Here is a 23,502-nt window from a genome sequence, read left to right on the forward strand (position 1 = left end):
CGATTTGTAACTCGAACTTCGAGATTTTAACCTCGATAATCGAAACTACACGTAGAATCGATTACTTGGATTTGAACTACACATACGTACGTGTTTCATACGGTCATTAGTCAACGTAGATTATTTTTGCTTGCAATTAATAATTTTAATAGTAAGTGATTATTATTGTGTAAGAGTTCACTAATCAGGACGAGCACACGAGCATAGAATTTGGGTATGTATTATAGATACAGACATTCGTAATTTCATCTTCTTCCGTAAAGTTAGACAAAATTCTATAGGTTCGTTTACTCGTGATTTATCATTTATCGCAAAAAGATAAAAAATTTATCTTTTTTTCCTTTATCATCACCGCTATTTAATGAATTCAGAGAATTCAAAGAATTCGTATTCAGGTATTTTATTGCGACGTTAAAATAAATTCCATTCGCAATATCTGTGTAACTGCCAATTAGTCTCCACTGAAATATCTTTAATGGATTAACGTCATACGATAAAAAAGCTTTTGTAAGCTTAAGATTTTTAAAACACTTTAATTATAATTTTGTAAAATAATATGTGAGCAATGCAATGAACATAAATCTATTCTGCATTCTCAATTTTATTAAATGTTTAAATAATATTCAAAGGCACTATTACAAACATATATGTGTGTGTGTGTGTATATACACACATCCAAATTATAAGCCACTATATAATATTATTTTTATAACACCTATTATTTTAATATTTTACAGCTGATGAAATTATCATATTACATCTGAATACAATATTTAAAATATCCAATATATATATATATACTTTGTTAACAATATGTATATTATAGATTCATTCACAATAAATTTTTGCAATATTTAAATAACAATGTATCAGGAATCGTATATTCGTTAGATTTTAGTATAAAAAGAAAAATTCTTAACCAATATTTAATAGTGCAGAGAAAGAAAACATTAATTTAAGCTTATTATAACAATGTTTATAAGAATCAGTATACATAATTAAGAATTTTTTAATCAATACCATGATCACCCTAATCATGCATTGTTATCTGTAGCTTACAACCAATTCAGATATTATAGATAATAAGTTTTTAATGCTAAAGAATGATTAAATACAATCACACTTATTGTGTCTTCATAGGAGTTGCAGTGAAGTATCTTGTAATAGTTCTAACAATCATTGCAGCACTGAAAAGAAATTTAATTTATTAATACAATAATGATTATTAACATAGAAAAATTATATTAATAAAAACAATACCTGAGCAATGTAATTATTCCTGCTGGCATTATTTTGCCACTATTGTAGAAACGATATCCCATAATTCCACCTAGAGTTGTACTAGCTCCTAATAGCACTGCTACATTGGTAGGGTCAGCCGAAGTTTGATAAGCTCCATAACCCAAAATACTTCCAAAAAGAAGTCCAGCACCCAGAGATGGAATGGAAGCTTTAGAAAATAAAGTTAATTTATATCTTGCTGTGAAGAAGTCGATTATTATTTTCTCTTCACTTTTATCGGTCTTCTGCAAGTCATGGTCAATTGTACCACCGTCTACCAATGTTAAGTTTTAAAACAATTAAGGAATGATTCCTGTAATTGCATACTGTAATTTGCAACTTTTTAATTAGATAAACTCATAGATAAAAATAGTAATATTAAAGTTATGTAGATAACATCTATTTGAATATTTCCTGAAGAAAATGAATATATTCAAAATATTTAACTTACATGACTTTACGTAGCCCAGTATACCACCTCCTGCTACCGCAGCTGCATATGAGTATGCAACTATATCGAAAGGCATTTTATTTTAAATTTTTAGCGATCTGATACTTTTTTACGACACGTGTTTTAAATGTGAAGTACCGAACTGTGAAAGATAAACAAGATTCAATTTACTTTTTGCACATCACAGTTCCCACCATGGTTCACGTATTTTATAGACAGATTATAGAGAGATCAGAGTCACGAAATATAGTACTTATTGAGGTGAAACTCGATCGTGCAGCTTTGAGTGTTCACGCAAGCGTAAGTTGTGTTATATAATTTGGAAGATACACAAAGGCGTTTACAAACAACTTTTCTTTACAAATGTATTGATACGCAATACATAGCATTATTTCCTTAATATTTACTTAATAATATTAACTTTAATAATAATATTAAATAAAATATTTCCTTAATATTTCCTTAATATTATCTTGTTCATATTTTACGTTTCCCCTCTTATTAGTGTTTCACCTCTAACCCCACTCCTCGATGCTCTTTCAATAGTATTGTTTTTTGTTTCTAGTCATGAAACATTATCGAACCGACAGTCGGTGCAAAATAGTGTCTACTACTTAATAATGTCTTTCTATGCCTCACGTATCATGCGACACTAACAAGAGAATATAATATGTACGTATAATATCAAATATAAAAGTTTAGGAATTGTGCTACATGTATTATTCGTTAGTGAATTTCTAAGAAAAATATACGAATTTAATATTGTCTCGTTGCTAGCTTTTTCAAACTTTTGCGGCACTTCTCATTCTCTTTCACCATTGGTCAATGAAACGTGATGGAGATATTACGTCTGCAAAGAACCGGCAATGATTTCTGTAAATAATACTTGAAAATTTACAAATTTAGGAAAACCATACTAAAATATTTTGACAAGAGTTCGCCACTTTAAAGAATATTTTATAACACTGTAGTTTATTTCATATGTTAAACTTAAAATCGACTTCTGATCGTAGAAACTCGATTGAGATTGTATGCTTAGTGTGAAGATAACTGCAACGTCATTTTTTAAAAATACATATACGCAATGATAAATGATATAATACTTTTCATATCGTTGCTTAATGAAATAGTAACACATAGCAACATTTAGAGATTGATAAAAAAGGAATATTACACTTATTGCTCATGAATTATTTATACCTAGTCATTGAATACGGTAATGGTATTTCAAATTAAAAAAATCCGACGTTATCCTTACGTTTAGATTTTACTTAAAAACCTTCTACGACACTAATGAAAATGAATAATCTAATTTCATTTATAAAAACTAAAGTGCCCATGATATTTTAACAGTGACATATTTACGCAATTATATCTAATCTTTGCACTTACATATCAATTGCAGAGTTTAATACAGATTTTTTTTATCGAATTCTGAATGAAAATATAAATCAAGAATACTAAAACCTTGATAATGTGGGCACTTATTGCACAAAATTTCAAGTTAGATACCATGACGTTATCTTTAGACAGAAATTGTCTAGTCATAACGTTACTCTTGTCATCAGTGATTAAGACTCAATTAAACTCATCAGAACTGCAGTCTATGATATCAGGTTTCCATTATAAGTTCGCTTAGGCATCATCTGCTACACATTTTGCTAATACTTTCGAAATTGTATGCAACACAGTATGTTGTCACAGAATGTGTTAATATATACAGGAAATATACTTTCCTTGAATGAACCTAAAACTAAAACGAGCCAGAATCCTACAGACGAAGTAAGTTTATAAAAATTTCTTTAAAATAAAATTAATAATTCTGGAGGTTATGTCTACTCTATTCTTTAAAGGTACTGTCACTATGACATTTACAAAATATTTTTACAGTTGATCGAAACACTAAAAATTGTTCTTCAAGATAATGAAAGTAGTGGAGAAAATCCAGTGGTTGTATGTATGAATATTTTGTCATTTTAATTTGAAATGAATATACTGCTATATCCTTGCAAAACTGTTGTGTTTTTAGATTAAAGGAAAAAAAGATAATGCTTTGCAAGATATTAACAGAGAAGAAGTTAAAATAACTGTGAAAGTTTTTATGTCTTCACCCGATGTGAATTTATTGAAAGAAGCTATAGATGAAGGTATAAAATCGTGAATTCATCACTGCTGATGACAGTTTCATAATTTATATATTACGCCGAATGTTTTATTTTATAGTTTGCAATTACTTGAATACAAATGCAATTGAATCTTTAGTAATTGCCTATTCAGTCACAGAAACTTCTGAAGATTTGTTATCATCTTTGAAACAATTATGGACTGGAGTAGAGGAGTATGTTGAAGTTGGTAAATTATCGAGTGTTGGTTTAAGCGATGTTAGTACTGATGTATTTATTGACTTATTTCAATGGGCGAATGTAAGACTCTGGCAATTCCTACTTGTTTACTAATTACTTAGACAATATTTAACACATGGATCTTATATCGCATTTCCATCCACACAGGTAAAGCCTAATATTGTACAAATTACTTTAGCTACATGCTGTGTTGTACCACCAGCCTTACAAACATTTACAAAGGAGAATGATGTACAATTATTAACACATAATGATCCTGGCCGTAAGTTCTTTTTATTTGGGAGCAAAATTTTGTAGACGAGCACCATAAATATTTTGTTTTATTTATAGAAATTCTTCCTGATGAAGAATTAGACAAAATATTTAATGGTGATGCCAGGATATATTGGGTTTGCAGATACCAAATTCATGTAAAGTGCCGTGGCATTTTATCTTCAAAGGGATACTTAGTATGCATGAACAAAACAACATAACATATTTTGTAAGGGCAGTATTATTAAGTAACAGATGAGCATAATTTTGATGATAAAAATTATGTTCACGCAATTACAATTGTTATAATTTTACAAATAAAACGTTCTATACATATAATGATTATTAGTTAACCATTTATCTGTAAAATTAATATAAAAATATTACTAGGTTAATGAATGTCTGTAATAGTTATTTATTTTATATTAGGTGTCTCATTTTAATTACTCCAGAAAAATGTTTCCCACGAATATTATAGAATATTACAGAGGAAAGATCATGTTCACATTTATCTGACCTTATAATGACTTAGACCTGGAAGGCCTGTGAAAATCAATTTTATATTTATAAACTATAATCAGTAACTTTTGTAATATATTTTTGAAATTACATTTCAAGAATGTACATATTATTTAAAAACATGGTGTTTTCTAACTAACGTACTATCAACGTACTACTTTTAAATATAAAAAATATTTTTCGAACAACTATCTATTTTAATGGAATCAAAATAATTTGCATATTTTGATTGTATAAAAATGCAGATTTCCATGACAAAACTAAAGTTGCTAGTATTTTTCGTTTGGAAGTATTAAGATGAGACACTCCTTATACATAATTAAAATTTTGTACACTATTTTAATAGAATTTGGTCACACATAAAAGTTTTCATTTGTAATTAATTAGTCAATCGTAAACGGAAGCAATGCAAGTGATGTAAAGTCGTTGATAAGCGTTAATTCTAATCTTAAAATTGTATTAGAAGGATACATATAAATCTTTAGAATCAATTAATTATATTTATAGGTACAGGCAATTTCCGCATAACGGCATTTCTGTAACATGGTTCGAAGACAAAATAACATAAAGAGAAGGGATTTCTTGGAATAGTAATATAGTGTAGAAATAAAAAAATGAAGATATTTTGTAACACAAAAATTTTGTTCCTCTCACATTAATGTACAAAATGTTTCAATAAGTGTTGGTACTTTTAATAAACATATTTCTTATAGTTACAAAAATAATACTTTATTAACTGTAATAACTGTTAAAAAGCCAATAAAGTTAAATTTAATGAATTCCTCGTAAATGCGTCTTTATAATCGGAATTATCGTAGATTAGAAAATTCAAAACCTACCATTTTGAAGTGTTCGGTAGTCTTAATATATTAACACGTTCGCTAATAGCGTCACAAATATGACGTTCACGATCTCGTACTTTACGTGAACACTGGGTTCAATAAAACATTTTAAGAATGAAGAAAATCAGTGAGAAAGTGGTGATAGTGAACGTGTTAAATGAAGCTTTTAACATCTAGTAAAAAAAATAAAAAGATTTGTAAAAAGTGGATATAAATAAAACGATGGCGAATAGAGACAAATATCGTTGCAGATCGATTGGAAATGTTGAAGTGGAGTCACAATCGTAACGTTCTAATGATACAATAAAATAGAAGCTCTTGGTGCTGCTCGTTTATTATAACAAACATATCAAGTAGAGTCAACTCCTTTTAACGCCATAGGAAAGATGCGTAAAATATTCGAGAACTAAAGGAGGTGCTTTAATAAGGAGGCAGCTCCACTTTCGAGTAATTCCGACAAAATCAACGAAAGCTATTTACTGTCTTCTTATCGCTGCGAATTCTGCGCAGTGATAAGAATAAGAATAATAAATAATAAATAATAAATATAAGAATAATAATGGAAAATGAGACGATCGTCATAGCAGATTGATTGGAAATGTAGATAGAAATCACAGTCATATAGTAACATTCTAATAATACAATGAAATGCTTTTATATTTATATAAGTTCGATTTTGTTTTACATTTATGTAAGTTATATTAATTCGTTTCAAATTTATGTAAGCCCTGTAAGTTCGTTTTAAATTTAGGTTCTGTAAATTTGTTTTAAATTTATGAGTTCTACAAAATTTGTTTTAACTCCAAACGTGTGAAATGGAGCATTAAACGAAGGAACCACACAAGAATTTTCGAAAACCGCAAGAGCTGCCTTAATAAGGAATAATTTTAGTGTATCAAGAAAAGGCAATTGCTGTCTGGTTATCGCTGCGAGCCCTTCAACTGGCAACGAAGTAAAAAATAATGAAGAATGAGATGAATATCATAGCAGGTTGATTGTAAATGTAGTAGATAGTAGCGAGGGACCTTGCTAGTGGCAAGCAACTGGGAGAGTACTAGGCAGCAGGGACACAGGACACAAGGAATCCTTCGTTTTGTGTGTGTCTCGTACCGGTGCCGCCGCCTTCCGCCGCCATCCGCCGCCTTCCGCCGCCGCTACCGCCGCCGCTGCCGTCGTCGTCGTCCTTATCCTCGTCGTCGGCGTCGTCGCAGGCCGACTCGATATATGCGGGCCGATTTTTCGTTTTGCCATCGGCTGCCTTCGGATCTTTCCCTTTCCTGCGCGTTCTGTTACTCTGCTCCTGCTCTGGGACCCTTTTACGTTACGCCGCACCGCGTGGCACACTCGAGGACAACGAAACGATGGGACGGGACTTCGGGGGACTACGAATAGCGTAAACGCTGGGCCCTGGGGGCTCCTCTCCGCTGCTTTGCGATTCTCTCCTTCTCCCTCATCTTTCGTCGGTCGCTTCCTTACTCCTTTTCCGTAGCACGCACACCTTTCTGCGTTCATCATTCCGCTATCTCTTTCCCCCGTTCACGTTTTACCGTTCTGCTTGAACACATTCGACGACCACTCCTTCCCTCTTTTTCCCCTTTTGTCCTTCTTCCCTTCCCACCTCTTCCCTGGTTCTCTCTCTGTTCACCGCTTTTGGGATCGGTGTCTTTTTTCAACCGCTCTGTTCCTCCTTCTGGTCACAGCGAAGCGGGCGGGGTATGCGAACGCCGCGATACTATGTTATGCCTCCGGACCGCAGGTCTGACATACTTTGTATGTTAATGCCACATAATGTCGGTTTTGTTCCTCTTTTCAGCATTTATTTGTTCGGCTTCTCGGATCTTTTGCAGGAGCGCGCACAAACCATAGTTCGTACTGCGCTTCGATCACTGTGCTATTTCGCGATCTGGTTCTTCTACTTCGTCTCCTCCTTTTTTCTCTCTTCTCCCCGATGCGGGCAGTCCGTGTCCCTCTGTGTCGCTATCGAAATCCGGCCGGAAATTGTTGGCCGAAGGTTCTTTGCGTTTCGACAATAGTAGATTTTGAGTCGCGAGATTATTAGCGCCGACGGAGATTTAATCTTACCGCGCTGTTCTAGAAATGCTTTAACGACTTCTCCGCAAGGAAGTCTCCTTTCTTGCATCCAGTCGTCCTCTTATAAACCGTTGCACTATGATTTCTTTCACAATCACATACGTTGATTAGTATTTCTTCGTCCTAAATAATCTCACTCATAGAACGAGATTATTTTTGTTTCTTGCATGTCTTCGTTCACTCGCATACCTAGATTTTGATAACAGCAGAATCAAATTTCGTTTCGATATGGAGAAAATGAATAACATTCATATCTAGCAGATTGTGTATGATCCGTTCCTGTGATCCTGGTCTTAAGTCAATGTGTGTGCGAACGTAATAAAAAACGAGTTGAGCTACTTTATCATACAGCATCATTGATGTTTATACAAGCTTTCTCAAAATTGATTAATTTATGCACCATTTGTGAATCTTTTAGTAACACTAATTCCTGCGATCTTCGTCGCGTCGATTCCATAGTTGTGTTTAGACCGCGGATGTTACGCACGTATGACAAAAATCAGGAGGGGAAATTCTAGCAGATAATGTGCACTTTGCGCAAGGTTAGTTGCCTTATTCTACTTAAACATATGAAACATAGGCAACAGGTTTCTGATCGGAGATTAACCACGTATTTAACGCTGGCACGCTAGAAAACGCGACTTTCATAGTGCCAATCAAGACCAGCAGTCCCCTTATCTGCGTATTGCCTAAAAAAAGAATGCGTACGCGCCAAAGTACGCGACGCAATCCCGAAAGCAGAGGATCGGGGAAGAGTAACCCACTAACCGTATGCTGCATGTAATATAGACCTGTTGGAACACGATTCCTTGTTGACAGGTGATGCAGTCGCGGAATTGGCTCTCGCGGTGTTCGCGAGCAAAGTGTCTTGCCGTTGATGTTTCGCTAAACGCGAGGGAGAGGCACAGAGGCTGGCCGATGGGCGCGGGAGCGAGTAAAACGGTGCCGGAGTGCCGGAGAGTATCGGCGAGGCGGACACAGAAGCGACAGGGAACGGCAATAGCGAGTAAACGCGAGAGCGCCCTCGCTCGCTCCCGTACGATGCAAAGACGGGGTATAAATAAGCGGCTGCCGTTTGCGGAAGCAGAAAACGGGCAAAAAGACAGAAATAAAGAAGGAGCCAAAGAAGAAAGGGAGGCAGCGACAGAGAGAGGAATAAATAAGCGGAGCCGGGAGAGCGAGAGGACAGGCAAAAGTAGAAGGAGCCTGAGCAGTAGCAACGGCAGAAGCTGAAGCTGAAGCAGAAGCAGCAACGGGTCCACCATCAAGTTCCTTGCCGCTTGGTTGACCAACGTCCTTCCGATCTACTACTTTTGCGGTGTACGATCCACCGCGTATTGAAAACTTTTCAGCGTGTCCTGTATCCTCTACGTACGCGGCAGGTGTACTACTGCCTCGTTATCCGGAAGGCCTGTTCCTCTTTGACGGCGACTCTTTCGCGCAGAGGTCGTTGATTTCGTCGTGGGAGGAACAGAGCGGAGATCGATTCAACGATCCGCAATCGTAAACGGATATGTTATACGGGGGGGACAAAGATGACGGTCTTTCGGGGCTAGCTGTTCGATAATTATGCGCTTGTTCTTTATACGCGTTTCCGGCTCGTTACGGGAAGAGAGAAATGACCATTCCTACGGCCGGCCGTTTCGAAAAATCCGTGGCTCGGTGTTTGAATCTCCCGATATCGCGGCGGGTTATCCTCCGTTGGATCTAGATACTATTCATGCTAACGTCGCATATCTGCATACGCATCGAGACACTTTTCGAGGCACGTTACGCAGCGGTGCAGTGGCACCACGTGTACACGGAAAGGTAACCTGCATCCTCGTGTGCACGCTGCACCGCGCCGGCCCGGAGGGGCGGTCTCATGCGGACACACGGACACGATATGTTCGGCCAATGTGTTGACTGTGAAACAGAACACAACAGAACAGAACAAAGCGGAACGGAACGGAACAGAGGCCCCGGAGTCGGAGCCGGAGTTGGAGTCGGAGTCGGAGTTGGAGTTGGAGTCGGAGTCGGAGTCGCGACGGAGCGGAGTGGAGCGGAGCCGGAGCGAGCGGAAGCGAATGAAACGGAACAGAAGCGAACGCAGTAGAGAAGCGCAGGCTGACTGCACGGCCGCAGCATGTTTATTGGCGCATCTCGGAGTCTTAAATCTTTATGTTGTCTCCTCGATGGGGTCTGCTATCTCCCTGTCCCATTGGCGGGACGGGCAGAGAAGGGAGAATCGGCAGAACCGCGGAAAGGGCGAGAGGGACGGGTAACAAAGAGGAAAGGTGGCCGGCGGGCTCGAAGCCGAGGGAGACGGAAACACCGGCTACGGCTAAGAAGAAGGAAGCCAGGAGGGGTTAGAGAAGGAACGACAGGGAAGGAAATCAGGAAAGATATATCTCCCGAGCTGCGGTCGCGAAATCGAGTCAAGAGTCCGACAACCAACGACCAAGACGCATCGACTGCATTACGCACACAGAAGCCGCGATTTTAGGCCTCGCGAATTATTAATGGTCTTAGGTGTTGCGGCCGCGGAATTACCGCTATCAGTCAGTCGTAACTGGGACAGCATCTAATGCAAACGAACGCTGATTAGATTCCATTATCTCACGGCGATATACAGATCCCGGGTTTTACGCATTTATGGCAAATGTGACACGGTCGAAGATTAAGGAAACGATGATATAAATCGAGTGGCATTAGTAGGTGCAAGATGTTCTCGATGTTACATCAGTCGGAGCGGAAAGTATGAGGGAACCGCTGGCTAACATCATTCTCTTCGATCGTGGTTTTTGTCTAGTAACTTTTTAATGAATATAGATTCGAAGTGCCTTTGTTTATACGGTTATCGTGTCGTATATCGAACAACCGTATCGAAAATTCATCTATTGGGTACGAAAACCGTACTTGAAATTACAGATAACTATGAAGTGTGGATCAGCGTTCAAAGTGGCGTAACATGGAGCCTTGAAATTATTAATAACGATGATGAATCTGATAACTTTACTTACATTAGAGCGGAGATAACATTGGTACTCCTAGACAAAGAGATCAGCCGAAACGGAAAGAAAATTGTTTAATTGCGAATAAATTATGCTGACAGTTATAGGGTCCTGAGAGTTTCTAAGTTTATTGAATAGAATTTTCATTAGTTATATACGTCAGTGAAACAGTATCTCGAACATGCGACAAAGGATTAGACAACGTTAAATCAAGAAAAGCATCATAGTCATAGGATAACGCATTGCATAAAACGAGTAAACATAATATACTTCGAATACGATGATACGCAATAGTTGTTTCTCGAAATTTCAAATCTAGAGCAGTGGAAGTCATTATGTCTTCAGCTGTACTGTACAAGGTGACTTATGAACTGCATTCTTAGTGTAATTTTATATCTAATCGATTACTACTACGGCCAAAAAGACATTCGAACGTCAGAATAGAAGAATATTTTTCTGATCTGTACATTTGATATGTGTTTAATTTTCGCATTTGACCTATTGTACTCCAGTTTATTGAATCATTCACAGCACACCATGCGATTCTTTATCAAACTCCAATTTCTTCATCTTGAGTCACGCTATTACGAGAACCTGATTATTTTCCTTACAACTTGTCAGAAGAAAGATGGGGTTTCTAAAACTAAAGCTATTTGTGTACATTTATCAGTGCAAAGATAGTGCAAATAATATGACAAAATCATTTAATTGGCTGAGGAATAAGGAATCTGCTTTGATAATCAACTTTTTATGTACTGTATTGTATAAATTAACAGTGTCAATTGGTTCATAAATATAGAGTACACTTCACTAACAAGTTCACAAATGAGAATGATCGGTAACGTACGTTCGTTGAAGAGTGCTCTTGTTCCGCGATCTCAAGTTCTTTCGTATAATACGGAAATGAAAGTATTGCGTAATTATAGTAAGACGTCCTACTGATAAACAATAAATTCGACGTTTCAGTATGGGGTGTTCCTGCCGTTTCCGACGAGCGTCTCGAATCGGCAGCACGTACGTGTGTAGCTTCTTTCACCGGTGTATAGAGGAACGTGGGCGTGAAGGTGCTTTCGACCGCAGCTACTGATATAAAAGTGGGTAAGGGGCAGGCCATGATGGAGTTTTATCAGCATCGACGGAGACGGTGGTAAGTTTATTGTCGATACGTGCTGTTTATCGACTTATGCTACGTTTAGTTAATTAAACGAAATGGTGAAACCCCATTGCCAAGGCGTACGCTGGAACTTAGAAACGTGAACTGATTGTCGGTGGAAAGGAAATTGTATAGCTTGTCAATTTAAACCCTCGCAGCATGATTTACCCAGACAAACATAAGTATGGAAGGAGAAACACTGAATATCTCGTGATACAGTAATTATTATGCAGATTTATTTGCTCGTATGTGTATACAACAATTGTAATCCAAAAATCTTGTCGGCCGTTGAACAACGTAAGAATTAAATAATAATTAAAAATTAAATAATAATAAAAAAACATAGATATATAATTTATGATATCTTAACATTTGATGATTTCACGCATAAGTTACAGTTAACATATTCTCAATGTAATCAGAGAACGGTGATCGTTCGGTCTTCGACAGGTTTTATGGTAGCTTTATTGTTAGCCTGCGTGCGGTCTTCAATGAAAATGTCTGAGACGAAATAGAGATCTTGAATGGTAGTTGATGAGCGCTTATGGTCGTTCGGCTGTCGATCCGCCCGACGATGTTTCTAAGGTAACAATAAGTGAAAGTTTCTGACTAGTATTATTGGTAACAAAGCGTGCGTTTGTAGACTAGTTATCTTTGCATTACAAAGGATCGGAGTATTTATTCTTAAATGTGCTCACGTTGCTCGGGCAATTACAATGACGAGTGAATAATTGGATGGTTCTGCAACATTTCAGAACACTAACGTGTCCGACGAAAAAATCGTCCACGATCGGGCAGCACGTCGAGCAGTAGGATCAGGATGGAGGATTGATACAGCCAGAGAAATTCCTGGTACCAGCCTGTGCACGCGGCATGGACTTTGACGATCCCTTAAGTGAAATATCATCGACAATCATTCACGTAAGATCTTTATCGGTTGGTAACGTGATCTCTGACCCCACCAAACTCGGGAGCAGTTTTATGCGAGCTCCCGCGGCGCGTGAATATACACCCATGGGTAGGTGGGTGTCGGTGCATCCTGGAGGACGATCGGTAAGATTGTTCGAAAGAGGAATGTATACAGGGTGTCCCAAAAATGTGGGACCAGAGGAAACGCGCATATTTCTATCGCGCATGCAACCCGAAGAGTCCCTTGTCGACTCGAAGTCTCATCTCCCAAGTCAGGGTTTCGGTCTCAAGACAATACCAATTGAGTGTTGCAGATTTGAGTTACGAGGAACTTTACATCTGACTTTTGCACTCGAACTAATTAGGTTATACATTGATAGTCTACTTTTACATGGGCTCTACAGTTGGTCCGAGGAGTGCAGAGGGTGAAACTCCGGTCAACTGAACAATTAGAGCATGTAATCGCTCGTACAGAGACAAAAACTAGAGGGTAACGATCCTAGGTAGATGCTTTTCTTTGGATATTCTATTCTGATAATCTAAATGGAAACTTCTCGATCTTTTATTGCGCTTTGGGCGATCTGATTAGGATTTAACCCTTACACTATAACAACGAGTCAGGCTCGGGATGAAGATTTCATACATAATCTACTAAATACGAATGTTATTCGTCTCTGCTAAATCGAAACAATAATTCTTTTCTTATCGAGATCTAGGAATGAAAGTACATGGAAACATATACAAGAAACAAAAATTGTTTCGTTCTATTGAGGAAATGATTAACACCAAGTTACTAAAATTATAAAAATTCTTTCATAGAAAATGATCAAATCTTGTTAATCCAAAATGGCGTAAGGTGTAAATAAATACAATCTTGTCATTTTTATAAAGCAACACACGTTAGTTACTTTTAGGTTTTTTAATTTAAGTTACTTTTTAGGTTTGCTTGTTAAGGACAAAGAAGTTCTAATCAACGTAGCTGTATAAGAAACCATAGTGCAAGAGATTATTATAAGATTTCGGCTTTTTATGCATAATCTCAGTTTCATACGTTATTTTACGAAAATTCAAATTAAAGAAACGTTTCCTTCGGCAACTGAAAGATCACTCGATGTAAGAAGAGAATCAAAGTGCTATTAGACTCTGTCAACTTATATATTTCCTTGCATTTGAAAAATCCGTACATGCCATAAGTGCATAAAGATCCGCCGTCTAGTTATAATGATAACTCGAAAGAGAAAGTCTCAGCCCGTAGAACAAAGAGTGGCTCTTCAACTTGTACATGAGTCAGGAATATTCACGTTTCGTCCTATATTGTTGGCAGACCCTGTATAACGCGGTCCAGGGCTTCGGGATGGTTGGAATCACAGAAAAGTATTTGGCCGGGTTCGCGAGAAAGCCAACGCATAACGTTTCGCACGCAGAACCGCGTCTGCCAATAAATAAGGTTCGGCATTTCCCGCGCGCTTTGCGCTCCTTATCGAACCACTCAGGTATCATGGAGGATGGTCTTCCGATAGTACTTCCGTTCGAAACGATCGAATCGTCGCACCTTACCTACGAACAATCGAATCACGTCCAACGAGAGATAGATATTTCACGAAATAAGGAAATAAAGCAATTCTTGCGCGAACCACTCTATACATCTAACCTATCAGATTGCTATATAGATACAGAGAAGCGTCGTTCTCAACGAAGAATTGAAAATTTGTAGCGAGCAACCCTTGTATTATTAACACGTTAACAGTAAACCTATCGAGCGATAATAGTACTGCGCATTGTATCGTACAATGAGAGGATCGAAATCATTTTGATTTTGAAAAGTTTTTATTACGGAACTTGCTGGCATAATGTAATTTATTTAAGCATTTTCCATGAAAGAGTTTCTAAAATTTGTTCAATTGTGTGGGTTAGAATCATAGTGACGTAAGTCACATTTTCGTCATTGTGAGAAACAAGAAGTGTTCTTGTTTACTAACATGTGTATTGTTTACTGACTAAATTTATTGTTAAGATAATTTAGAGTTAAGTTAATTTACAGTAAGTTTATAACTCATTTCATTTGTCTATTTAACATTTTGGCACGTATAGATTACATTTTAAGGTATAAGTCAAAATTTTCGAAAATGTGACATACGTCACTTGGATTCTAATCCACTCGATCGTTAAATAGTTTAGTGTTAAAATAGTTTCCTGTTCGATCTGTCAGTTACCTATTTCCTGTAGCATCTTTATTATTGAACATCGAACAGCAACGTGTCACAGTTAGTCGAGAAAATATTGCGAATTTTGATCGTTTATGCGAAAAATGATTAAGCAACTGTCTCGCAAAATTTGAATATCGCATAAAAACTCGCAATCCGTTCAATGGTAATGCGAACTGCGAAGGTTTACCTGTATCCTGGGACGAACGAACGAGGCCGCCTTTATTCATAAGAACAAACATTCGCGTGATTGAATGCGCTCCGGCCAATCAATCCGGAGGCGCCGACGAGGGACGAAGAACGAACTCACGTTCATCGAGGACTTTCATGATTGTCCCATTGACGTCTCACTCCGGCCCAAAAAGGATTTGTGACTGCCGGAGCTGACGTGAGGAAGCCCTGGGATGTGGAGACATTCTCGATTCATTTGGGAGGCTGTTATAGTAAATTAAGGAGGCTCTTCGTGGGTTTCGTTTCTTATCAATGACCAGAATGATAGAGATTAGGATTTGGTGGGAAAAAAGTATCTAAGAACAATGGTCAATCTGAATTTGAAAATTCCTTGACGTTTTTCGTTCCTTCGCCGATGTCTCAATATTTTATGGTGGCTTGTGTAATTTCTCGTGTTTATTGAAGTTCGGAAGGCTCCTGGAATTTTCGAGATTGATGAGATTGGACCCTAAAAATTGTCTTTATATGCAGAAAAAGTTAGACTGTGATATCCAAGATTGCAATAATTGTAACATCTAGTTAATGTAACTGAGTAAATAACATTGGCCATAGTCGGGATTACGGTATACTTTTCTGTGCAAGAAAAGAGCCGATGTTTGTTAAAAGACATTACCTCGTTTCGAAATATGATAATTACGCTTTTACGGTACATGGTCAAACCCAATCTACATTGTGTCTACGTGGCAAGTTCTCTCGCGCCAAGACATAGGAAATCGCGCAATACTTTTAGGCTCCCCTGATACCCACGTTGCGAAAAAGTGAAATGTGTTGTACCATTGAGTTTCTATTGTTGTTTCGAGAGGAGTTAAATAGGGCAAGGTTGAATTTCTGATTACTGGAAAGCGTTGCATATCGGTCGGACCAGTCGTGTGTTTTCACCATTTTAGCCCATCCCGGTTTCGCTGCGCGGCTGCGGATATTTTAGAAAACGTGGTTATTCGTGATTAGTTTCGTGAGTAGTCTCAATAAGAAAAATGTGGATTAATTTTCATTGCAGCGTTCGTCGAGGCTTCTTCGACAAGATTTATAACCAGACTGTGGATCTGTATGCGAAATGAAAATTATCTGCATCAATTGCAAGACGTAGGAGTCAAGCACAATGTGTTTTCTTCTTTTTTGAATATAATTTTTATAAGCTCAGTTTAATACATCGACATTTTTAGTTCCTTTCAATCTTTTTACTGTTTTAAATTGCAACTACACATTTTTCACAAATGTAGCAAATTTGTCTGTTTGCAACACAAACGTTTCGAAAACCATCGCTTTTGAGATGAACTTGGGTGACTTGTGCAGTGAATGAACGTTTAAGCTGCATGTTTGTTAACACATTAGTAATGATTTTATTAAATTGTTTAGCGGCACTAATTATTTCAATCGTGTAACAACAAGTCGTCCTCGATAACATTATCTAATAATTTCGTTTAGGATTATCCTGTAGAAACAAATTACTTAGATCTCTCTTACACAGTATTCCACAATAGTTGAAAACTCTATTAATAATCTGAACACAATTCTAGCATTTTTCAATACTTATAGTATTTTTCAAAAGTGCAATGTAAAATTTAGGGAGAAATGTATGAAACTACCAACGAATGTACACTTTATCATTTTGATACATTTTTACAAAATTACATCCGCATTACATTTGTGGGTGTAATAAGGCGAAGTCACATGCATTGATTTATCATTGCGTTTTAAAGTAACTCAATGTAACACCAAGAACATTTTGTATCTTAATCTTCAGATCTCATGTCATACCACATCGTATATGATTAGTATAATAACTTCACTTTTATTAAAAATTATAAATTCGCCGTTCATTTATATCTAAAACTTGCTATTCTGTCGTTTGATGTTACATAAATTATTTTAAAGGATTATCTTGAAAATGTACGATACTCGCCACTTTTCGGTGCAATATGAGAAACCAACTGTTCGTTACATTACTATAAAGGCATAGGGAATCGATGATTCCTGTGTCGAATCGTACTTTAAATATAGCAAATATAACCGCAGTGATATATGATTCAACACGACCGTTAGTATATTACTCTTATTACTCTCTCCAATAACTGTCCAATACAACTGAGTAGATTGGGCGAAGTGAATTGGAAAGAACTGACTTCTGCACTGATTAGAATCATCCAGATTAGTTCTAGGTCACATGCTGGTACCTGTTGTAAAACTATTTGGCTAACGAAACAGGCACGGTGGAAGAAGGATACAGGCGATTAAGTTACGTCGATGGATCGAGGAGATCGCCGAGCCAGATAAAATTACGGGGACACCGTGACGAATAACGACGCAGGATTACGATCCCGAAATGACTGGCAGAAGCGTCCGAATGGGTCCGGACGTACGATTCCGAGGCATTCCGTGAACCGTGGCACACGGTGACGAGCAAAAGAGCAGTGACGCGTTTCTCATTGCGAAAATCTTTGGGTAGGAGCGCCGGTCTCTCCTCTCTTTCTCTCACTCTCCATCTTTCCTCTTCAGCAAGGGGCCCGGAGATATCTGACCCCCTCCCCGGTGTACATCTACTTTAATTACGTTTGTCATTTTGCGGCTGGTGTCTCATTACGAAGAAAGTTCGAGGTTTAAGTTGGCTGGTTGCGAGCCTAGGTGGCCTCTTTCTGGTAACGGCACTAACCAACCCAACCAGACAGTCAACAACAACAACGACGCAGGAACGAACGAACGAACGAACGAACCAACCATCTAACCAACCAACCAACCAACCAACCAAGCAACCAAGCAAGCAAGCAACCAACCAACCAACCAACCGACGGACCAACCAGTCATGAGCCCCCTTTTACCTTACGTATAGCCCTCCGCGTGCCTCTCTTCGCATCGCCGCTCTAGATCTTCGGATAAGAGCGAACACCATTTTAGCGGTTCCTTACACACCAGACATCCGTTCCCTTCCTATATGTACGTGCTACAGGAGAGCTCGCTGCATTTTCTCCGCCGCGAATGTGTCAAGCGACTGGAAAACAGAGAGAAACAGCTCGCGAGAAAGAGAGAGACGGCGAGCTCGAACAGAGGGGTTGGCTCGCCGGGGAAGGGGGGTAAAGGACAAAGAGGTTTGCGAGAATGGGAAAGGGAGAGGAATCGTGGAGAACGATCGAGCGGGAGAAAGAGCCGAGAAAGGTGGGACAAGGAGGAGGAGAAGAGGGAGATAGGGGCATGTCAGCCGAAACCTTCTAATCCCACGTACTACAGGTGCTTAATTCGTTACGTGAGACTAGAGGAAGCAGAAAACAGGATACTGTACCGTTTTCCGTGATAACGAATAAGGTTTTGCGTTCCCTCCTCGCAGCCCGACTTAATAAAGCGTCGCGTTCGATCCGCGGGACTGGCCGGGACTCCCTCGGTAACGACAGATCGCGAACAAGTGTCAACGACACCGATAAACGTCGGCCACGTCCGAATACGATTTGAATTTTCAATAAGGAATTTTTGCCTCCGCGTTGCTGTGCAACGGAGATTAGGGGACGGGATATACGGGGACCGCGCGGCGCATCCGGGTTAACGTAATTACAAATTAATTTCGTTTTACTAAGTAGTTCGCGGTCGAGTACGCGCGTACACGTACACGACCGAACGGCGTTAGTGTTGTTTATAGAAACACCGTATTCGGGTTAATTCTGCATTTAATTGAAGACTTAACCGTATATCCACTCTGTTCGGTACATCGTGAGAAAAAACACATTAATTTTTCACCTGTAACAAGGATTCCCGCAAGAGTTTGCACTTTATGGAAATACGGGCTGATGAAGATAACTCTAGTAATTATATAGTAGTAACCAGCATGATTTGAAATGATTTGCTCCCCGAGCTGATTTACTGCGTATCGACGTGCTGTGTGATTTTCTGTGTTTCCAACATTATCTGTACACCTCCACGACTCCATTCTCTTCTGTTTTTTCTTCTAAATTCATCTAAAAATGTAACCGACGTGTGTAACGAGATCAGCATTGTATACAACCGTGGTCATCAATCATCTACGTTTTCATGCTAGGAAACACGAGGAAGCATTTCTAATTAGAACCATAGATGTTCACGGTTTTACAGGGATTATCGGTTAATTCTTATCGGACCCGGTATTTTTGCGTGTCTGCTATCAGCAATTTCTATCTTGGTTATTTCCATTTTGTTATGTAACGGTGTTCGAAAACAATTTCTTAAAATCTATCGTCAATTAATTCTGGAAGTCTTGAAGTTCATTCTACAAAATCTTGCAACCCGTTCTGGAAAACTGTCTAGAATCTAACAAAACTACCCACTTTACCAAATCCGCAATTGCTATGCAAAGAACGCGACGAAAGTTTTCATTATTCATTCCTCTGCCAAGGTATGTCACGTTCACGTTTCATGGCTTTCGAAGTCTAAACTTTTATTCCATAACATCGAATATCTTGCAACGAGATTTGGAAAATCGTGCAGAATCTAGCGAAACTACCCTCTTTACATTCTATGTGTACCGAATCAGCAATTTCTATCCGGAGAACCCAACAAAACTTTTCATCGTTTATCAATTTTTCCACGAATTTAATTCCATAAAACCAAAGATATCGCAACGCGTTTTGGAAAATTCTAATGAATCTAACGGAACTACCCTCTCTATATTGTAAACCACATGCCGAATTCGCAAGTTCCATTCGTAGCAGCTAATGAAATTTTCGTGCGTAGATCTCGGCTCGCAGGAATAAGTAACGATAACAACGATGATGCAGCACGGCGCTGATAATGTACTATTGCTGAAACGAGCCTTTCCTAATGAACTCGTTTTTTCCGAGCGTCCATTAGAAACTGCTCGGCGGGCTCTTACGGAAGAAGCCGGATCGCAATTTGCGTACGAATCCCCAGGCTCGCCACCAGTCGATCGCACATAAAATCTCTAGCTTTGCATGCTGATAAAGGGTCCCCCCGGTTAACGTGTGCGTCTCCGTGTACACGTAAACGCAAGTTTCCCCCTGTCGAGCGTTGCACCTCTTCTTCCCCCTGTCTCCGTCTGCTCGCCGTTCTCTCTTTCTCGTCTAAGTGTGTACACGGGAACGTAGAGGCCGCGTGTCAGTGTGTGTAGGGTTATTAGCCCAGAAAGCAAGGCCCCTGCTTCCGGTGTAGGCACTTTAGTTCGAGAGTTTCTTAACCCCTTCTTACAAGACTCCTCGCTGGCCTGGCCTAGCTTGGCCTAAGACTCTGGCCCCGGCCTAGCCTGTTGTCGGGTGCGGGTCGGGCCGCGGGTGCGGGTGCGGGTGCGGGTGGTAGAACGCCGTCGAAACACAAAGCCCGCAAGAAAGCTGTGTATAACTGTATACCGTGCAAATCTGTTCTTTTTTTCAACTTACAGAATTTATGAGCGTTAACCCTGAAATGGTGGCCACTCCGATTCCTCGGATCGTAACGTGTTACACTTGGTTACATCTTTCATCGTAAAATATTTTCCAAAATGATTTTGACCCGAAGAATTTCCACAGTATCGTAGTCATTTTACCAGTTAGATGTTTTTGGCGAGGATATTCGTCGTAACACAAAATGTTGCCATTTCGTCGTGACGAGTATACTCGTCAAATACGGTCAACTAGTCAAGAAGGATATATACTTTGATAGTTTTTATTAAATTGTATTTAAACAACATGTAAAGAAAATCAAATGTATACGGTATAATTGCAGTAACTTACACAATTCTCAGAGCGATCGTAACAGCCAGCTGGGTAATTAACGAAACCGAGATTAGATAGTCAGAACTTACCATGATAACTATTAATTTAATTCTTTTGCATTCTAAAAATCCTAGTAACATTCAACTTGTTTGAATATATCACGATAACAATTAATTTCAGAGCCTAGTTTTTTTAATTAGTTTTTTAAAATTAGTCAATCATTTCAAAGAAGTTGGAAACACTTAATGTTCGCAAATATCTTGTAATACGTCGACTATAATCAGTATACATGTAAATAATCAGTAATCTTTATGTCAGTGTACAAGATATTTTACGACGTTCAATAAGTGTTCAATATCGCAGACAAAAAAGCAACAGAAAAATAATAAAAAATCGTAAACACAACATAAAAATCTATAATGAAGCTTTTTTTCGGAGGAAAACGTCAGAAATATGCACACAGTAATAATAAGTTTGATAAAGTGAGGAGCGAACAGTCTTTTCAAAACCAAGAGACATCATAGTTATCTTAATAGTTTGTCGAAGATTAGGGTAATGAATAAATTAAATGGGCAAGTTCAATTGATATAATTTTCGATATTTATCTACCTCTACTTACCAACATGCACGAGAATATAGTGGTATATAGGACACATAGGTCACCCTCGGTGGCTCGCCACCTTTTTTCGATTAGAACAAGGTGGACCCAAGCGGCAGCAATCGTAAATTTCGCGAGGGATCAAAGCGAGAGCACGATTCTGACTCTATACACGTGACCTTGCTTATTGTACCTTAATAAATGAAACCAGAGTAAAAGATACTGTACAGGGTACTCTTAAATTCTTGGCATAACACAGTCTGCTGATTGTATCGACGAAGACAATGACGGGTTTAGTTTCGATATCGTTTTTAAAGCATTATCATCGACTTCGGACCTTCTTAATTTGCCTTCGTCTCCTTTTCTTCTTCGAACTTTGTAAATCAACAGCGTTATCTTGTTGTCAGAATTTGTGTAATACGTAAATCTGCAAGTGCACCATGTCAACAGTTCACATGAATCTGAGTTTGTGTGACTTATCTAATATTTTCCCGGTCACATAATTAGGACATCGATGATTGCTCGGTACGAAATACACGATTATTCAGTTTGGTTAGACACGTGTCCTATTACGCTCTTGGTTAGTACTATTCGATTTCTAAAAAATACTTTCTTGTAATGGAGGCATTCAAATAACTACTGTAAGTAAAAACCAGTAAGATCGTGTCAAATAACTTCAAATAACTGTTTCGAGTAGGAATCAGTAAAAATCAAGTTACAAAGAATTATTTATAAATCAATATTATGAATCAGAAAATACATTGGAATAAAAAAGCATTCAAATAACTGTTTCGAGTAGGAATCAGTAAAAATCAAGTTACAAAGAATTACCTGTCAATCAGCATACGTCTGCAGGTGTCCAATTAAATTTCCAGAAAATATTTCAATGAGATGGAAGTGTTTAAATAATTATTTCAAATAGAAGTCAGTAAAATCAAGTTTCAAAGAATGAAATCAGAATTTACTAGGTGTCCAATTAAATTTCCAGAAAATGTTTCAATATTATGGAATCATTCGAACAACTGTATCAAGTAGAAATTAGTAAAATCGAGTTCCAAAGAATTATCCGTAAATAAATGCTTGTCAGCAGACGCCCAATTAGATTTTCAGAAAATGTTTTAACGGAGCCGAAGCATTTAAACAACAGTTTCAAGTGCACTGCGCTGCCCGTAATGAGATTATTCTCGTTATTACCATCCGTATACGTGCGTATCCTCTTGATTTATGGGTCAGATAGGAATTAGAATAACGCGATTCAATTGGTACGGAGTGGTAAGGCACCTGTTGCTACTTTCGAAAGTGATGACCCCGCGATCGGTAAAGATGCGTGCAGGGGCTTCCTTCTTGGAAAGCATTTTATATGTATGAAACAACACTAATGCGATGGAGATTAGTTTACCTGGGTTCCCATGAACTATTTTTGAGCTTAATCGTTGCGCTGATCTGCTGTTATACGCGGTACGCACATACACATCCGTAACGTACTGGTACGCGGCTTGCCTGTAACAGATAATTACTCGTAAGAAGGGGATAGACGTTCCTGCTAATGAGCTTCTGGAATATTATCGATGCTCCTGGTAGTGCTTATAACTGCTTTTTTCAGATTATGAATTGATTATGCATACGGAATATAATAGCGTTTTAAACGCACGCACAAAGGCAGATTTGAAGTAGAAACGCGTCTAGAAAACCAAAGATATTCGAACAATTATTTTTTATACGCTGACACCCGAGTGCGTGCGCGGCGTATTCGCTGTTGAAAATGTAGTTCCATACTTTACAAGTTTATTGTATTTATTATGACAGAAAATGATGAGCCGAGGATCATTTAACGCTAGAACTACTAAATCCTAAGCGCGACTAATTATATTGTGTTATAACGATAACAAGATTGAATTTATTTAAGCTTCGTTGGATTCTCTATTAAATGAAGAAGTTTGTTTCAAAAT

The 23,502-nt window shown here is 38.2% G+C and overlaps 2 protein-coding genes and 1 long non-coding RNA gene across 6 annotated transcripts; 2 read left to right on the top strand and 1 right to left on the bottom strand.

Moving 5' to 3' along the window:
• Nucleotides 1-100: 100 nt before the first annotated feature.
• LOC117229655 (uncharacterized) lies at nucleotides 101-21,537 on the top strand. Its single transcript, XR_004492605.2, has 3 exons — nucleotides 101-214; nucleotides 11,759-11,939; nucleotides 12,701-21,537. It is a non-coding gene; the product is annotated as an uncharacterized LOC117229655 (long non-coding RNA).
• On the bottom strand, nucleotides 584-1,957 carry LOC117229653 (transmembrane protein 14C). The gene is made up of 3 exons (XM_033486277.2): nucleotides 1,733-1,957; nucleotides 1,261-1,450; nucleotides 584-1,187 (listed from the first exon to the last, which is right to left on the bottom strand). The coding sequence occupies exons 1-3, from the start codon at nucleotides 1,806-1,808 to the stop codon at nucleotides 1,124-1,126; spliced, it is 330 nt and encodes a 109-aa protein (XP_033342168.1). The 5' UTR covers nucleotides 1,809-1,957; the 3' UTR covers nucleotides 584-1,123.
• On the top strand, nucleotides 2,297-5,645 carry Gclm (Glutamate-cysteine ligase modifier subunit). Of its 4 annotated transcripts, none has more exons than XM_076520095.1 (7): nucleotides 2,297-2,404; nucleotides 3,424-3,514; nucleotides 3,586-3,685; nucleotides 3,762-3,879; nucleotides 3,956-4,155; nucleotides 4,243-4,357; nucleotides 4,426-5,645. In XM_076520095.1, exons 2-7 carry the CDS (start codon nucleotides 3,474-3,476, stop codon nucleotides 4,566-4,568), a joined length of 717 nt encoding a protein of 238 aa, XP_076376210.1. In that variant the 5' UTR covers nucleotides 2,297-2,404; nucleotides 3,424-3,473; the 3' UTR covers nucleotides 4,569-5,645. The 4 variants fall into 4 exon arrangements, with proteins under 4 accessions (XP_076376210.1, XP_076376209.1, XP_033342163.1 ...); XM_076520094.1 differs by having other exon boundaries at nucleotides 2,300-2,404; nucleotides 3,623-3,685; XM_033486272.2 differs by lacking the exon at nucleotides 2,297-2,404 and having other exon boundaries at nucleotides 2,700-3,514; nucleotides 3,623-3,685; nucleotides 4,426-4,576; nucleotides 5,374-5,645.
• Nucleotides 21,538-23,502: the final 1,965 nt, after the last annotated feature.

Source organism: Megalopta genalis, chromosome 3, assembly GCF_051020955.1.
Source record: "Megalopta genalis isolate 19385.01 chromosome 3, iyMegGena1_principal, whole genome shotgun sequence".
In the NCBI taxonomy this organism is placed as follows: domain Eukaryota; kingdom Metazoa; phylum Arthropoda; class Insecta; order Hymenoptera; family Halictidae; genus Megalopta; species Megalopta genalis.

Excerpts from the sequence above, each read along its gene's own strand:
- LOC117229653 (XM_033486277.2), bottom strand. The coding sequence starts at position 1,808 with ATGCCTTTCGATATAGTTGCATACTCATATGCAGCTGCGGTAGCAGGA. Across the intron at positions 1,451-1,732 it reads ACTGGGCTACGTAAAGTCAT|CTTCCATTCCATCTCTGGGT; the intron begins GTAAGTTAAATA and ends TATTTTCTAAAG. Across the intron at positions 1,188-1,260 it reads GGAATAATTACATTGCTCAG|TGCTGCAATGATTGTTAGAA; the intron begins GTATTGTTTTTA and ends ATTTCTTTTCAG.
- Gclm (XM_076520093.1), top strand. The coding sequence starts at position 3,413 with ATGCAACACAGTATGTTGTCACAGAATGTGTTAATATATACAGGAAAT. Across the intron at positions 3,686-3,761 it reads GTGGAGAAAATCCAGTGGTT|ATTAAAGGAAAAAAAGATAA; the intron begins GTATGTATGAAT and ends TTGTGTTTTTAG. Across the intron at positions 4,358-4,425 it reads AACACATAATGATCCTGGCC|AAATTCTTCCTGATGAAGAA; the intron begins GTAAGTTCTTTT and ends TTTTATTTATAG.